This window comes from Crinia signifera, chromosome 9 (genome assembly GCF_055691185.1).
Source record: "Crinia signifera chromosome 9, ASM5569118v1, whole genome shotgun sequence".
NCBI classification, from domain to species: domain Eukaryota; kingdom Metazoa; phylum Chordata; class Amphibia; order Anura; family Myobatrachidae; genus Crinia; species Crinia signifera.
The window spans coordinates 100,498,183-100,516,473 of record NC_139225.1 but is presented as its reverse complement, the minus strand read 5'-3'; the positions used below and the strand labels follow the sequence as shown (position 1 = coordinate 100,516,473).

At 41.3% G+C, this 18,291-nt stretch overlaps 1 protein-coding gene across 3 annotated transcripts in view; it reads left to right on the top strand.

The window, feature by feature from the left end:
* The window catches only part of AFF2 (ALF transcription elongation factor 2), a 481,449-nt gene that overhangs the window by 410,272 nt on the left and 52,886 nt on the right, over positions 1 to 18,291 (top strand). For all 3 annotated transcript variants that reach the window (XM_083159453.1, XM_083159452.1, XM_083159451.1), the window contains exons 10-11: positions 6,227 to 6,389; positions 7,818 to 8,828. In XM_083159453.1, the coding sequence (XP_083015579.1) occupies positions 6,227 to 6,389; positions 7,818 to 8,828 (1,174 nt within the window). The remainder of the gene's footprint in view (positions 1 to 6,226; positions 6,390 to 7,817; positions 8,829 to 18,291) is intronic.

Below are 18,291 nucleotides of genomic sequence, written 5' to 3'. Positions count from 1 at the left end.
CGCATTATATATTCAGCACATCTCTGTTAGTTAGGCAGAGAAAACCAGCACCAGTCTTTTTAAATGAAGAATACAATTTATTGTCCATTCAGGACATTTCCTTGTAGATAATATCAATAATGCAACATGTTGAGCATGTACAAAACAACACCCAGCAGGCGATACTTATCGCACGTCGTCCTCGTCGTCGTGGATGCAACATGCGGGAGACGGTGGCACTCGTAGAAAAAAAACACCACAGGCTTTTTTCTACGAGTGCAGCCGTCTCCCGCATTATATATATATATATATTGTAGAAGATGCCCGGCACTCTGTAACGTCAATGTAACAACTGCTGCGGTGTCCAGTCCTCCCCGTGGGGAAATATATGTAAAACAAGCTTGCGCTGGACGGCACTCGCATAACAACCAAATCAACAGTCAAATAAATTAGAGTCTACACACGGCGGTGCAGTCACCTGTTGATTTGGTTGTTATGCGAGTGCCGTCCAGCGCAAGCTTGTTTTACATATATTATTTATTTATTTATTAACAGTTTCTTATATAGCGCAGCATATTCCGTTGCGCTTTACAAAGGGGACAGTGATACAACAAAACAGGGTATTTACAGACAGTCAAAATGTAGGAGGGCCCTGCTCGCAAGCTTACAATCTATAGGGAAATAGGCATTGATACATAAGGATAGATACTGTATTCTTTATTGCATCGATTCCATCAGAATGCAAGGTTCTATGACTGGTTCTGGAATTTGATAAGCTTGCCTGAAGAGATGAGTTTTTAGGGAACGCTTATAGGTTTGGAGACTGGAGGAGAGTCTTATTGTGCTTGGGAGGGCATTCCACAGAGTGGGTGCAGCCCGTAGAAAGTCCTGCAGTCAGGAATGGGAGCGAGTAATGAGTGTGGATGAGAGACGCAGATCTTGGGAGGAGCGTAGAGGTCGTGTTGGATGATATTTTGAGATATATATATATATATATATATATATATATATATATATATATATAAGAGAGAGAGAGTAAATGAGTTCTATGTTAGGTTAGAAGAGGCAAGTTTTTAATAGTACCACATATTGAATGAATGATGCAATAAAATGTTTTTGTTTTTTATACACAAGCTTTAGAATCCTGTAGAAGCCACACCTGGTGTTTAGAATTACACATGTATTTAGAGTTCTTAAGCTAATCGTCTTTGCTTCATTGTGCCTCACACAGAAGAAAAATAACGGCAAATGTTGAAATAAAAGGTTACTAGTTCAAGAAGGATTAAAAGCCAAATACATTAATCCTCAAACATCTTTAGGGTAGAATTAAATGCACAAAAATCAATAGGATTGTTTTAGCTCTGGTAAGTAGTTAGTAGCAATTACTTCAGATGCCAGTTTGTATTAGCGAGTCCACATTTATAAGCAGATGTATATCCTCTCAATGACTGGTATCATTAGTACCACAAGCAGCTTCAAGGCTCATATAGCAGGTTATCAAAAGGGACATCCCACTTGTTGCTCAACGTATCCACAATTAATAGATGCATTTTTTTGTTAATCCTTTTACCATATGTTGTGTGTCAGTGTGTCTGCATGTATGTCTGTGTTTTTATTACTTTAATGCTGTTACTTTATTTCATTTTTATGTTATATCATTTGCATTCATCTTTAAGAGCCTAGCACAATTATGACTGGGTAATCTTTTCTAATCATGCCAATATAATAAAATTTACAGTAATAGAAAATTTGTCTTTGGCGCTAGGGTCTACTGTGGTGTAGCTTGTTACCCTGCAGCCTCCACAAAAGGACAAAGTAAGAAAAAAAGAACGTGGGGCGCGCAAAGGTAAACAAGATCAAACAATTTATTAAAAACACTTAAACAACACTACATACACTAAAATAGCAATCGAACATGGTCACTAAACATTTAAACACACATTGGGCCCAATGTTAAAAGTACACTAATAATGCAAATAGCCTATGGTTTTGGAAATAGGTATTAGCTTTTAGATAAGATCAACTTAATAACTCCTTGATTGGAAACTTGATCCTTTTTTGGGGCTAAGGATCATCTGATTGGGTGGTGGATGTACACACTGACAGATCCAATCTGCCTCGTAAAGTCTTATTGCCGGTGATGTTACATAGGAACCCGTTGGAATTGGGTGGCAAATTGCTTTTTCAAATAAAGTCAGGAGCCTTGTGGCACAATCCAAACAGTAGCGTGGTATGTGTATCTTACCACTTTGCAGGGCTCACACCTAGTAGGCAGTGTATGTGGAGCCTCAGCGTCCGCTCCGTCCCGCTGCCTCGACTGACCCTCTGCTCGGGTCAGTCGAGGTTTGAAAAAGCCGCCCAGAGTGCGGCGAAACGCGTTCCATAAGCATCTCTGCCGACACCCGCCTAACTACCTCCACAACTCCAGAGCCTGATCTCCCCCTGACTACAGCGCACAGACACCCGTCGGACGCTGTGGCAGAGTGCCGTACGGAGTGTACAGAGGACTATCAGTTGTGACCAGGAGACGGCTCACATAGAGCAATCAACCCAGCTGACTTCTGAGCAGAGGGTCAGTCGAGGCAGCGGGACGGAGCGGACGCTGAGGCTCCACATACACTGCCTATTAGGTGTGAGCCCTGTGAAGTGGTAAGATACACATACCATGCTACTGTTTGGATTGTGCCACAAGGCTCCTGACTTTATTTGAAAAAGCAATTTGCCACCCAATTCCAACGGGTTCCTATGTAACATCACCGGCAATAAGACTTTACAAGGCAGATTGGATCTGTCAGTGTGTACATCCACCACCCAATCAGATGATCCTTAGCCCCAAAAAAGGATCAAGTTTCCAATCAAGGAGTTATTAAGTTGATCTTATCTAAAAGCTAATACCTATTCCCAAAACCATAGGCTATTTGCATTATTAGTGTACTTTTAACATTGGGCCCAATGTGTGTTTAAATGTTTAGTGACCGTGTTCGATTGCTATTTTAGTGTATGTAGTGTTGTTTAAGTGTTTTTAATAAATTGTTTGATCTTGTTTACCTTTGAGCGCCCCACGTTCTTTTTTCTTACATTATAATAAAATGCTTTAAAAGCATTTTTCTTGCTGAATTTTAATTTATTGGGTCGACCATCAAATGATTTCCCCTGCTTTCACAAATATAAGTCAGTGGAGACTGACTTATATTTGCGGGCGCCGGGACTAAGACAGGTCAGACAGTTGACGTCATGTGGTGTCAACAGCCCGCTCCCTGCAGACTTTGTCCCACAAGCACTCCCAAAGAAGTGTCCAGCATGTTTGTGGGGACACCCATGAAACTTGGGGTGTTCCCATGGCCCAGTGTCACCACCGCCCCATCCCTCCCTGCTGTGAACAGCCCAGTGATATTTTATATCGCCAAGGACGTTTGCAGTCGGGGTTTGCACATGCGCAGAAATGCACATGCGCAAACCCCAACCATAGAGGCAGGTGCCAAATTTAGTTCACTAAGAGTGAACCAGAATCGGCCCCTAAGTGACTTGTGTTCAAGCTACAGTATAATAGCAGATATGCTTTCCTAGAAGCCTGGCTGTCATGGTTCTATAACCAAAGAGTAAAAACAAGAAGTAAAAATATGATTTTTGGTGATAAAATGTACAAGTGAAATGAGTGATGATCTTTCACAAAAATAACCTTATTTTAATAACAAACACTTAAAAACTCTGTGGATTTTTTCATTAAAAAGTTGCTTCCAGGCCCCTTCCTAGGTAAATATCACTGAAGTGTAAGGTTCATTAGTTTCATAGTAGACCCACTCCTGAGACTAAGTGGGAAATTTACTAATGGGCAGCACAGATGGTGTAATGGTTAGCATGGTTAGCATTACTCCCTCACTGCACTGAGGGGTTGATTTCCACCAAGGCCCTAACTGTACAGTTTTTGTATATTCTCCCTGTGCTTGCATGGGTTTCCTCTGGGTACTCCGGTTTCCTCCCACAATCCAAAAATATACTGGTACAGATGGAGCCTCTGTCATTCAGACGGGGGCTGGCAATAGAATCACCAGCCACCAGCCCCCGCTATCCGTTGGACGGGGGCGCACGCACAAGATGCTTGTGCGCCTCATTCCAACGGAGATCTTCGCCCTCTCCCCGTCACTCCCCTCTGGTCCCCCCCAGCTCCCCCCCCCCAACCCTGCCTTTCTCCCTGAAGCGGAGAAGGGCAGGGATTCCGTCGCCAATTGACGGGGACGCGCATGTGTGTGAGACACACATGCCTCCCCGTCAGATGGAGCACCTCTAGCTCTTGCCAGCATTGATGTGTCACATTGATGTGTCATATGTCAACATTTACAATGTCAACACTACCAGCCAATTCATACATTCAGATTTGTATATATATATATATATATATATATATATATATATATATATATATATATATATATATATAGTCCTGGTTTGTCACCATCAAGTGTGCTGCACTTCCAATGGGATTATCCTGGCAGTGACGACTTGCATCCTAAATTTGGCTGTGATTGATATATCGCATGGTCATGGATATATCAGTCAGTGTGTATGGCCGGCCACTATAATGTTATATCGGTTATGCTGTTGGTTAGGGCACACATTGTTTTACCCAGTCTAACATTGCCCATAAAAGAAAAAAAAAGAAATCAGCTGCTACTGTTTTAAGGTCTCCTCAACAATCCGTAGCACTAGATTTTTGGTATTGATTGCAGCTGGCATCGATAGAGTACCTTGATGCGTGCACAGTCTACTGGTAAATGCTCAGCTCAGTGAACATCGGCGTTGCTTACAAGTCTGAATCAGGCTCTATTTTTTCTGGAGGTAGGCATTATACGTGTGTCACATTAGTAGACTGCCCACATACAGTGGATGAAACCATTTTGTGCATCTAAGAATTTGGGAGTGTGGGCAGGTACATGTGATGTCATGATGTCACAATGGGAACATTTTGGATGGCCAGGATATCTTTATGGCACTTGATTATGGTGCTGATGGTATTGTGCATAAGCGCAATGATCCGTATGCATGCGCACTTGATCAAATCCTCCACCTTGCGAAATCGCAGTGCTGTAATTAGGTCTGAATAACCCACTATGTCCATAAACTCTGTACATAAATTCATTTGGACTTGTGCTATAAAGCTGTAGCATGAAATAATTCTGATACTAATTCAGTAAGCTGACATGATCCTGACAAATCAAATTCTATTTGAAATATGCCACCTACAGAATATATTGTATGGGTTTAGTGCTGCTGTATTTATCAGGGATTGCTGTCTTTCCCAATAAGCATTTCATGCTCTCACGATGACACCTATGACAATGTTACAGACAATTATTGGTGAGTTGGTGATTAAGTGAAAGAAACTGTTATCATCTGTTCTTTGTTTTATTCAAGTATTAAAACTGAATATTTACATGTAACCAGCTTGGCTTTAAATGACTGAATGTAACAGTTAAATGAGGCTTTCTTTTTTTTAATAAGCACCTAAGGGGTGATTCAATTGTTTTCCCCAGTGGCTGCCAATAATGATCTCCCGACGGTGTGATTCAATTGTTGCTCCATTCGCGCCACGTGGGGATACATTCCTTCTGCAGCCTCCTGAGGTGGCATGAATAAAGGCATTAAAAGTGATTAGCCTATATATGGCTAAACTCTGTTTATTTTGTGCAACAATTCTGATAATTAATGGAACAATTGAATAGCTTTGACGTGAACCCATCAATTATAGTAATTATGTTTGTTTGTTTTTAACTAAAGGAAACATACTGCCCCTCCATTATTAAAAAACCATGACAAAATATACCTGGCTTCTGAAACAGCCAATATACCCTGCCCACTTTATGTTATTTCATGTTCTGCAATTCAAGACTATTCAGCTAGAACTTGGGGAATTATTCTACAATATACCATTATTTCTCATTAGTGTACATTCCTATCAATCCAGTTCTAAAAATAATTATGGCATTTTGTGCAAGTAGCTTGAGTAACAGAAAAGTTGACAAATGTTTAATTGTAAATTTGTTTATTTAGTAAGTGCAAGGGAAGTTTTACACAATATATGTAGAATAAGATACTTATCATAGTGTACGCTACCTGTTTACTGTCGTGTGTAATGTAGACAAACACAATATGAGATTGCAGACTTCCAGCAAATCTTCCAGCAAATACTGTCTATGAATATCGGTTGTAATACGTCAAACACTCATGTAAAATATGTTTATTTTTCTAGCGGCCTCCCCCTACCGACAGCTCACAGTGCCAACCTGGTCAATTCCAGTGGAGGTTCTGGAAGTTCCAGTGAGTCTGAGACCAGCTCAGAATCAGACTCTGACAGTGAGAGCAGCTCGAGTGACAGTGAATGTAATGAAGGAAAGCGGAATGCAACCCCGGAGGTAAATATATCCGTGAATGTTGCCTAGTAGAAAATTGCCCATCTGTCTCCTTCTCTTTGTTTTACAAGTATGTGAGCTCATCATCACCCCCGTCGCTCTGTTCATCATTCTCAGCATGCATTTTGCACCAGCTCTATGCCCTGTACTGGAGATGCAACTGAAAGTAGATTCCTGCCCCTCTGTGTAGCCTTCATTCTGTCAGCATGCACAAGATAAAGTGGAGAGACACAAAGTACTAGCCAGACAGCTAATTGCTGTCATTTTACAAGGGCAAGAGCTGTTTGGTTGATACTTTCTCTCTCCATACCTTGATAAATCTCTTCCTAGGGCCAGATGTACTAAGAGGGTTATTCTAGTTCACTTGCAAAGGCACAATCATTCTCTAATGTACAAAACCATATACACTGCAGGTGGGGCTGATGTAACATGTGCAGAAAGAGTTAGATTTGGGTGTACTTCAAACTGATATCTGTATTGCAGTGTAAAAATAAAGCAACCAGTATTTACCCTGCACAGAAACAATAAAACACCCAAATCTAACACTCTCTGCACTTGTTAATTCTGCCCCACCTGCAGTGCATATGGTTTTGTCCATTAGAGAATGATTGTGTGAGTGAACCAGAATACTCCCCTAAGTGTGAAAAGTAATAAAATGAAGAGTGATAAAGCACCAGCCGATCAGATCTTAACTGCCATATTACAGGCTGTGTTTGAAAAATTACAGGTAGGAGCTGATTGGATGGTGGTTTATCACTCTCCATTTTATCAATTTCAAGGCTTAGTACATCTCGCCCTTAGTGTTTAAAAAGCCATGTGAGGGATCATTGTTAGGGCTTGGAAGCAGAGAAGTGGTATGTATTAATCTTAATAAAGAGAAACAATATTAAATAAAAAAGGTCGTAAAGGCTTCAAGACCTTTTAAAGGCTTGCAGTTAATTAGTACTACTAACCAATACATTAACAATTTTCTGTTTGATATACTGTATATGTTATATTGTATGTTCTTCAGTCCATAAAGTGCTAAAAATATAAGGAAAATTATATTACAATAAATCTTACATTACAGTACAAATCTAATTATGTATCTCATTTGCCGTATTGTTTCATTTACTTTAAGTATGTTTATATATTAAGAATTGTGTATGAGCAATTCGTTTTTTGTCTGCAGAGGAATTCAAGAGAGACATAAAATCAACATTATAAACATTTATATTTTGTTTGGCTAATTTTGCTTTTTTATTTTGTTAGATTTCTCTGGGGTAATGATATAAATTAAAATGAAAACATCCAGTGTGCTTACTAATTAGCCATTTTTATAAATAGTCAACATTGTTGTGACCATTATAAGGACAATCAAAAAATGTATTTTAATGTACAGTATGCATTCCACTTTAAATATTGAAAATATTATTTTGGTTTTATTCACAGCCAGAACCACCTTCCACAAACAAATGGCAATTGGATAAGTGGTTAAATAAAGTCAACCCACACAACAAAACAATAATTAACAACCAAAACGAGGTACATTCAGACAATAATTCTGGAACGCAAAATAACCAACAGATCGAAGGGGAAAATAAAAGAGAACTCAACAGTCTTATTCCACAACCTGAGGCCCTATCCAAAGATAGGGAGCTGCTGAGCCCAGTACGGGAAAAAAATAAACCTAGAGTTCCCCAAAAACCCCCTGAGGCAAAACCTTTGAAACAAAAGTCACCAGCTCATAATGAACCTACTCCGCAAAGAGCTGTTGCTAAGAAACAACCAAAAAAAGTCGAAAGAACTTCCAGTGCCGAGGACTACACATGGAACAAACCAAACCCCACCAGCAGCACACCCAAAGAGAAAGATGTACGAGAAAGCCAAGAACCACCAAAAGCAAGGGCAAAAGCTACTGTTGCTAAAACTGCACCACGCAAAGAACAAAGGACTTGCACAGTAAGCACTTCAGAGAAAAAGAAAGCTAGAGGGGCAAGCAAAATTGTTCCTAAATCTAGGGAATTTATTGAAACTGATTCAGCGTCAGATTCTAACACTGATCAAGAAGAAGTTCTGCAGGTTAAAATATCAACGGCTTGTACCGGGCCCACGAATCCGATCAAGTCAAAAGACTGTAGCAGCAACATCTTAAGTGTGAGCAGCTTAACCAGTAATAGCAGCAGTATATCACTAGACCAGGTCCATATTGATCTGGAGGAGCCATTTTCTCCTCTTCCTGTTGTACAAAGTGAACTTCTTTCTCCGCTTAGGGAATTTGAAGACCTTAAGTCTTTATGGGTAAAAATAGACCTTACTTTATTATCCAGAATACCTGGTCAAGAGACATTTGAAAGTGAGGTTTTAAAGAATGAAGCAAAGGATACAGGTTTTAAACACAAGCCTCAAATGCCAGCCACATCTACTGATAAAAGTTCTGCAAAATCCAGAAGGAAGCACAAGGTGGGTTCAATTACAGTCTGCAAAGCTTACACTCAGTTTTCAGTATTCAACGCATTCAAATTAACTTTTTATGGCTTGTTTAGGTTATTGCATAGATACTATCAAATTTAGAAATGTCTTTAGATTAAAAGCCATTTTGAATGAATCATTGTATCTGATGTCTCTGTGTTTTATCTAGTTGTACAGTTAGCATACTGTATATTGTTCCAATTTCTTTAAATAAAGAATAGAATAGCAAAAGTTTTCTTTTAAAGTCACTAATACAGATGTGCCTTAAGATGCATGGGGCCAAATGTAATAGGGCGTGGGAATCAGAAAGTGAGAGGTTTTGGGGGAGTTTTCCCATGTTATTAAAACGGCAATCATTTACGCTGAAAAACCAGGTTCATTTTGCATATTGTTGATTGCAGCTTTAAAAAAAAAAAAGGGAAAACTCTCCCAAATTCTCTCACTCTCGGATTCTCACACCATGGGTGAGATTTAATAGGATGAGAAACTCAGAAAGTGAGAGATTTGGTAAGAAATCTCTAGTTTTTTTAAAGCGACAATCATTTACATTTCAAAACTAATTTGATTTTGTAGTGTAAATGATCGCCGCTTTAAAAAAAGCTAATGGTCTAATGGCTAACTACTGTTACTTCATAATTTTGATCAAATTGTTAGCTGCAAAATAAAGGTAGAAATGGTGCTAGTTTAGGGAGCTGGTTAAAGTAATCTCATGTGATGTTCAGTGGATTCAAAACCATAATTTATTTAATTTTGAGCTTAAGGGGGGTATTCAATGTCAGGGGCACGGCTGTCGAGCTAGCGCGACAGCCGTGCCCCTGTCCCGTTCTCGGTGAGCTCGCCTGGAGCTCGGCAGTCGGGATTCAATGTCCCGGCCGCCAAGCGGCGAGAAGGGGGCGTGGCCGCGAGTTGCGGCCGGGAAGTGACGAGCTGCAGTCGGCAGCTCGTCACTTCCCGGCTGTTCTCGGCAGAACGAGCCCGACAGCTAGAGATGTCGGGCTCGTTCTGACAGGAAACCCTGTTCAATGCTGTCGGGGAAGACAGCATTGAATAGGGCCCGTCGAGCATCTCCCCCACGGGAGATGCTCGACGGCGATTGAATCTCCCCCTTAGCCTTTGTTAACTGGTATTAAAATAAAGAAGTATTTAACCCCTTCACGACATTTGACGTATATATACGTCATGGCCGGGAAGTACTTCCCGACCGTTGACGTATATATACGTCATGGCTTAAAACTGTCACTGCGTCTAGAGACGCAGTGACAGAGGGACGATGTCTGCTGTCCCTGACAGCAGACATGTCCGTGCATGCCCAGGGGGGGCGGCGATGCCGCCCCCCCGTCGGCGATCGCTGTGATTGGCTGTTCATTGTGAACAGCCATTCACAGCGTTTTCTGTGTCACCGGCGAATAACGTTCGCCGGTGACACGGGATCGGAGGTGATTGGTGCTGTAAAGTACAGCACCAATCACCGCGGGGTGTAAGGGTGACACTGGTGTCACCCCACCTCACCCCTCCCGCCCCCAAAGGCCGTGATTGGTTCGTCGGACCGACGGACCAATCACAGCCATGGAGGGGGGTTTAAACTAACGGTGACTGCACTGCAGACGCCATTCCGGTCTGGAATAGCGTGCAGTGCGGTCACCGTGCCCAGCTGCCGCCTATACTGACCAGAACCCATCCAAAATACTTACCTGATCATTGAGATTGCTTATGCTTGTGACATCTTGTGACATCCTGTGACATCTTGTGCTGCTGCGATTTATTAGATAGAGAGAGAGTTAGAGAGAGAGAGATAGAGAGAGATAGAGAGAGATAGAGAGGCCTAGTGCTATATTTTGTGCTGCTGCAGTGTGATAGAGCTATAGATAGAGAGATAGAGAGAGATAGAGAGAGAGAGATAGAGAGAGAGATAGTGACAGATTGTGCTATATATTTTTTATATAACTGAAAGAGATAGAGAGAGATAGAGAGAGATAGAGAGGCCTAGTGCTATATTTTGTGCTGCTGCAGTGTGATAGAGCTATAGATAGATAGAGAGAGATAGAGAGAGATAGAGAGAGAGAGATAGAGAGATAGTGACAGATTGTGCTATATATTTTTTTTATAACTGACTGCTGCCCCCCCTTTTGTGCTGATCAGTATAAATTAACTGATCAGCAACTTTTTGGGGGCGCAGGTTTTTTTTTATATATAGATATACCTGTCAGTGCTGCTGCTGCAGTGTCATAGAGTGATAGATAGTGAGAGATAGAGAGATAGAGAGAGATAGTGACAGAGAGTGATAGAGAGTGCTAAATTTTGTGTCTGCTGCCCCCGCCTTTTGTGCTGATCACTATATCTGAGGTGATCAGCAACTTTTTAGGGGTGCAGAGGTTTTTTTTTTATATATACCTGTCAGTACCACCAAAGGTTGTGCACCTGCTGCCCCTCACTGGTAATCAGTGTCGCATCACTGATCACCTTTTTTTATTTTTTGTGAGTGCTGTGGGGTCTTTTTTACATTTTTTTTTTTACACACACTGTGATTTTGTGTGTGTCCTGTGGCCACTGTGCGCTGATCAGTGACGTACATCACTGATCAGCTTTTTCGGCACAGGGTTGATCTATTTTATTTTTTTTTTAATCAAATTCCTGTTGCCTTTGAGCGCTGTTCAGTGACGGACGTTACTGACCAACATCTGTGCTCAATTTTTGGCGCAGGACCTTTTTTTTTTTTAACCCCTTCCATTTTTTTTTTTTTAACCCCTTCCATTTTTTTTTTTAACCCCTTCCATTTTTTTTTTTAACCCCTTCCATTTTTTTTTTTTAACCCCTTCCATTTTTTTTTTTTGAACCCTTCAATTTTTTTATTTTTGTATTTTTTTTTTTTCTGCACTACATACATACACACTACATACCCCCCGGGTTGAAATAAAGTTTGTACCCCCCCCTACACTATACACGTGTTGAAACATTTCACTACCAGTAACACAAAAATATAAATGGCATCCCAAATGTCATCCCAAATGTCGTCCCAGTCATCCAGGAGAATGTATTCGGTGGAGGAGGCATATGCCATGCTTGCCTCTGACTCTGACACAGCAAGTGAGGCAAGCGGGGAATTTGAAGGATTTGTCTTAAGCTCCTCTTCCTCCTCTGATGATGAGGGACCCCCTCAAAGACGCCCCCGTAGAGCAGCTGAGACCCCCCCTCCCAATAATTGATCTCGTATGGACCCCACCACCAGACAATTTTGAGCCCCAGGTTCCTGAGTTTTTGGCCATCCCAGGAATCCAATTTGATTCAACAGGTCTCAGAGAAATTGACATTTTTAAATTATTTTTCTCTGATGATTTTATAAATTTAATGGTGGACCAAACTAATTTATATGCCCAGCAGTTTATTGCTCAAAACCCCACGTCATCATTTGCTAGGTGGACCCCTGTAGATGCAGTAGAGATGATGACGTTTTGGGGTCTGGTGTTACATATGGGCATAGTAAAAAAGCCACAAATTAGGCAATATTGGAGTACAGATGTTCTGTACAGCACCCCATTTCACCGTATGGCCATGCCCCGGGCTCGTTTTGAGGCAATCCATAAATTTATACATTACACCGATAATGCACAGTGCCCACCCAGAGATGATCCCACCTTTGACAGGCTATTCAAAGTCAGGCCGGTCATTGATCATTTCAGTGCCAAATTTGCAGAGCTATACATCCCTGATAAATGTATTAGTATCGACGAGTCCCTTATACATTTTAAAGGAAGGGTTAAATTCCGCCAGTACCTTCCCAGTAAGAGGGCAAGGTATGGGATAAAAATGTATAAGCTGTGTGAAAGCACCACAGGGTACACCCACAAGTTTAGGGTATATGAAGGGAAGGATTCAAGAATTGAACCACCAGAATGCCCCCCCTCCCTCGTAGGTGTTAGTGGAAAAATTGTCTGGGATTTAATGCACCCCTTCCTGGATAAGGGTTATCACCTCTATGTGGATAACTTTTACACCAGCATCCCCCTGTTTAAGGCCCTTGGTTCAAGAGGTACAGCAGCTTGCGGTACTGTGCGCAAGAACCAAAGAGGCCTCCCCAAAACGCACATTGCCCAAGTAATGAGAAGGGGTGAAAGCAGGGGAATATGCACCGAAAATATGTTGTTGGTCAAATATAAGGACAAGAGGGATGTCCTTATACTGACAACAATTCATGGAGACAGTACCACCTCCATCCCTGTACGAGGTACCAGTACCCACACCTCAAAACCAAATTGTATCCTAGATTACAATAAGTACATGGGTGGAGTGGATCTTTCAGATCAGGTACTGAAGCCGTACAGTGCCCTGCGGAAAACAAATATCTGGTACAAGAAGCTGGCCGTGTATATCATCCAGATGGCACTGTATAACGCTTACGTGCTATTCCGTTCTACCGGCCAGAGGGGGACATTTATGCACTTTCAAGAGGAAGTCATAAAGAGCCTAACATTTGGGAATCAGCAGGCAGAGGGCCCCAGTACTTCTAGTACTGGCCCCCGTATTGTTCCAGGGCAGCATTTTCCCAACGAAATCCCCTCCACTGCAAGAAAGGGCAGGACACAAAAAAGGTGCAAAGTTTGCTATAAAAAGGGAATAAGAAAGGAAACTATTTTCCACTGTGAAACTTGCCCCGACAAACCCGGCCTATGTATAAAGGAGTGTTTCAAAATATACCACACATCGATGGATTATTAGGTTCATCATTTCACCGTGCATCGGGGGTCTTGCTAATGCCACATAGCACCCACCATTCATTCCACCAGAATCTGAGCTGCAAAATCCAAAAATCACTCCTTCCCTTCTGAGTCCTTCCATGCACCCAACTGGTATTTTTTGGTCACATGTGAGGCATTGCCGTACTCTGGAGAAATGGGGGCACAGATTTTGGGGTGCTTTGTCTCCTTCATTCCTTGTGAAAATGAAAAATTTTGAGCCAGAAGTACATTTTTGTGTAAAAAAATGTAATTTTTCATTTTCACAGCCCAGTTGTACCAAAATTGGTGAAACCCCTGGGGGTTTGAAATGTACACTATACCCCTAGATGAATTCCTTGAGGGGTGTAGTTTGCAAAATGGGGTCACTTGTGGGGGGGTTCCACTGTATTGGCAATGCAACATAGCACCCACCATTCATTCCACCAAAATCTGTGCTGCAAAATCCAAAAATCACTCCTTCCCTTCTGAGTCCTGCCATGCACCCAACTGGTATTTTTTGGTCACATGTGAGGCATTGCCGTACTCGGGAGAAATTGGGGCACAGATTTTGGGGTGCTTTTTCTCCTTCATACCTTCTGAAAATGAAAAATTTTGAGCCAGAACTGCATTTTTGTGTAAAAAAATGTAATTTTTCATTTTCACTGCCCACTTGTATCAAAATTGGTGAAACCCCTGGGGGTTTGAAATGTACACTATACCCCTAGATGAATTCCCTGAGGGGTGTAGTTTGCAAAATGGGGTCACTTGTGGGGGGGTTCCACTGTATTGGCAATGCAACATAGCACCCACCATTCATTCCACCAAAATCTGTGCTGCCAAATCCAAAAATCACTCCTTCCCTTCTGAGTCCTGCCATGCGCCCAACTGGTATTTTTTGGTCACATGTGAGGCATTGCCGTACTCGGGAGAAATTGGGGCACAGATTTTGGGGTGCTTTGTCTCCTTCATTCCTTGTGAAAATGAAAAATTTTGAGCCAGAACTGCATGTTTGTGTAAAAAAATGTAATTTTCCATTTTCACATCCCAGTTGTACCAAAATTGGTGAAACCCCTGGGGGTTTGAAATGTACACTATACCCCTAGATGAATTCCCTGAGGGGTGTACTTTGCAAAATGGGGTGACTTGTGGGGGGGTTCCACTGTATTGGTGCAACATAGCACCCACCATTCATTCCACCAAAATCTGTGCTGCAAAATCCAAAAATCACTCCTTCCCTTCTGAGTCCTGCCATGCACCCAACTGGTATTTTTTGGTCACATGTGAGGCATTGCCGTACTCGGGAGAAATTGGGGCACAGATTTTGGGGTGCTTTGTCTCCTTCATTCCTTGTGAAAATGAAAAATTTTGAGCCAGAACTGCATTTTTGTGTAAAAAAATGTAATTTTTCATTTTCACTGCCCAGTTGTATCAAAATTGGTGAAACCCCTTGGGGTTTGAAATGTACACTATACCCCTAGATGAATTCCCTGAGGGGTGTACTTTGCAAAATGGGGTGACTTGTGGGGGGGTTCCACTGTATTGGTGCTTTGGGAGTCTTGCTAATGCAACATGGCACCCACCATTCATTCCACCAAAATCTGTGCTGCCAAATCCAAAAATCACTCCTTCCGTTCTGAGTCCTGCCATGCGCCCAACTGGTATTTTTTGGTCACATGTGAGGCATTGCCGTACTCGGGAGAAATTGGGGCACATATTTTGGGGTGCTTTGTCTCCTTCATTCCTTGTGAAAATGAAAAATTTTGAGCCAGAACTGCATTTTTGTGTAAAAAAATGTAATTTTCCATTTTCACATCCCAGTTGTATCAAAATTGGTGAAACCCCTGGGGGTTTGAAATGTACACTATACCCCTAGATGAATTCCCTGAGGGGTGTACTTTGCAAAATGGGGTGACTTGTGGGGGGGTTCCACTGTATTGGTGCTTTGGGAGTCTTGCTAATGCAACATGGCACCCACCATTCATTCCACCAAAATCTGTGCTGCCAAATCCAAAAATCACTCCTTCCCTTCTGAGTCCTGCCATGCGCCCAACTGGTATTTTTTGGTCACATGTGAGGCATTGCCGTACTCGGGAGAAATTGGGGCACAGATTTTGGGGTGCTTTGTCTCCTTCATTCCTTGTGAAAATGAAAAATTTTGAGCCAGAACTGCATGTTTGTGTAAAAAAATGTAATTTTCCATTTTCACATCCCAGTTGTACCAAAATTGGTGAAACCCCTGGGGGTTTGAAATGTACACTATACCCCTAGATGAATTCCCTGAGGGGTGTACTTTGCAAAATGGGGTGACTTGTGGGGGGGTTCCACTGTATTGGTGCAACATAGCACCCACCATTCATTCCACCAAAATCTGTGCTGCAAAATCCAAAAATCACTCCTTCCCTTCTGAGTCCTGCCATGCACCCAACTGGTATTTTTTGGTCACATGTGAGGCATTGCCGTACTCGGGAGAAATTGGGGCACAGATTTTGGGGTGCTTTGTCTCCTTCATTCCTTGTGAAAATGAAAAATTTTGAGCCAGAACTGCATTTTTGTGTAAAAAAATGTAATTTTTCATTTTCACTGCCCAGTTGTATCAAAATTGGTGAAACCCCTGGGGGTTTGAAATGTACACTATACCCCTAGATGAATTCCCTGAGGGGTGTACTTTGCAAAATGGGGTGACTTGTGGGGGGGTTCCACTGTATTGGTGCTTTGGGAGTCTTGCTAATGCAACATGGCACCCACCATTCATTCCACCAAAATCTGTGCTGCCAAATCCAAAAATCACTCCTTCCCTTCTGAGTCCTGCCATGCGCCCAACTGGTATTTTTTGGTCACATGTGAGGCATTGCCGTACTCGGGAGAAATTGGGGCACAGATTTTGGGGTGCTTTGTCTCCTTCATTCCTTGTGAAAATGAAAAATTTTGAGCCAGAACTGCATTTTTGTGTAAAAAAATGTAATTTTTCATTTTCACTGCCCAGTTGTATCAAAATTGGTGAAACCCCTGGGGGTTTGAAATGTACACTATACCCCTAGATGAATTCCCTGAGGGGTGTACTTTGCAAAATGGGGTGACTTGTGGGGGGGTTCCACTGTATTGGTGCTTTGGGAGTCTTGCTAATGCAACATGGCACCCACCATTCATTCCACCAAAATCTGTGCTGCCAAATCCAAAAATCACTCCTTCCCTTCTGAGTCCTGCTATGCGCCCCACTGGTATTTTTTGGTCACATTTGAGGCATTGCCGTACTCGGGAGAAATTGGGGCACAGATATTGGGGTGCTTTGTCTCCTTCATTCCTTGTGAAAATGAAAAATTTTGAGCCAGAACTGCATGTTTGTGTAAAAAAATGTAATTTTCCATTTTCACATCCCAGTTGTACCAAAATTGGTGAAACCCCTGGGGGTTTGAAATGTACACTATACCCCTAGATGAATTCCCTGAGGGGTGTAGATTGCAAAATGGGGTGACTTGTGGGGAAAGTTCCTAACTTTTAGCACTTATGGTGCCTAGAAACCTACATGGTGCCTAAAAAAAAATCTCATAAAAAGGAGGCTCCAAAATCAAGTAGGTGCTCCTTCTATTATGAAGCCTGTGGTTTGGTCATCGTGCACACTAGGGCCACATATAGGATATTTTTGAAAACACAAGAATTGGGGGAATAAATTTTTAGTCACATTTCTCTAGTAAAATCTACTGTATTTGTTAGAAAAATGTATTAAAATTGAAACTCTGCAAAAAAAAAGAAATTTTGAAATTTCACCTACACTTTGTTTTAATTCCTGTGAAACACCTAAAGGGTTAACAAACTTCCAAAATGCTGTTTTGAATACTGTGAGGGGTGCAGTTTTTGAAATGGCATCATTTATGGGGGTGTCTCACATACAAGTCCCTCAAAGTCACATCAGAACTGAACTGGTCCCTAAAAAAATCAGTGTTTGAAATTTTCTTGAAAATTTGAGAATTTGCTAGTCATATTTGAAGCCTCCTAGTGTCCAAAAAAATGAAAAGGGGGTTGAAATAATGATGGCAACATAAAGTAGACATATGGTCTATGTTAGTTATTAACTATTTTGAGTGGTATGATTATTTGTCTCACAAGCAGAAAATTTGACATTTTGCATATTGCTAAATTTTCCATTTTTTCACGATATTTTGGTATTTTTCACAAAAAAACACAGACTGTATCGACCAAAATTTACCACTAACTTGAAGTACAATGTGTCACGAGAAAACAATCTCAAAATCACTGGGATAAGTAAAAGCAAAAAAAAGTTATCCCCACTTAAGTGAGACATGTCAGATTTGAAAAAAAGGGCTCTGTCATGAAGGCACAAACTGGCTCTGTCATGAAGGGGTTAAGGAGATATGTACTTCAATAAAGTGAAATAACTTTTATTTGTGCAACAATTTCACTGTTAAATCATCAATTTGTGTGCTAACTTATCAAACTTCTGTAAAATTATTGCTATTTAGGTTTATATATACTGTACTGGACAATGTTATAAAATATATTGAATATTTGCTCAAGCAAAAGTGAAAAATATACATCCTACTCTAAAATTGGTATATGGTTGGCAGATCTATCATATGTAGGTCAACAGACAATCGAATAGGATTATTCATATTTTCGGCATAGTAAATGGGCATATTTAATCATTTGAATACGCCTTTATTTAAGGCATATTCAGCTTAGTAAATTTCCCCCATTAAGTTAACACTAAAAAGTAAACATTGACA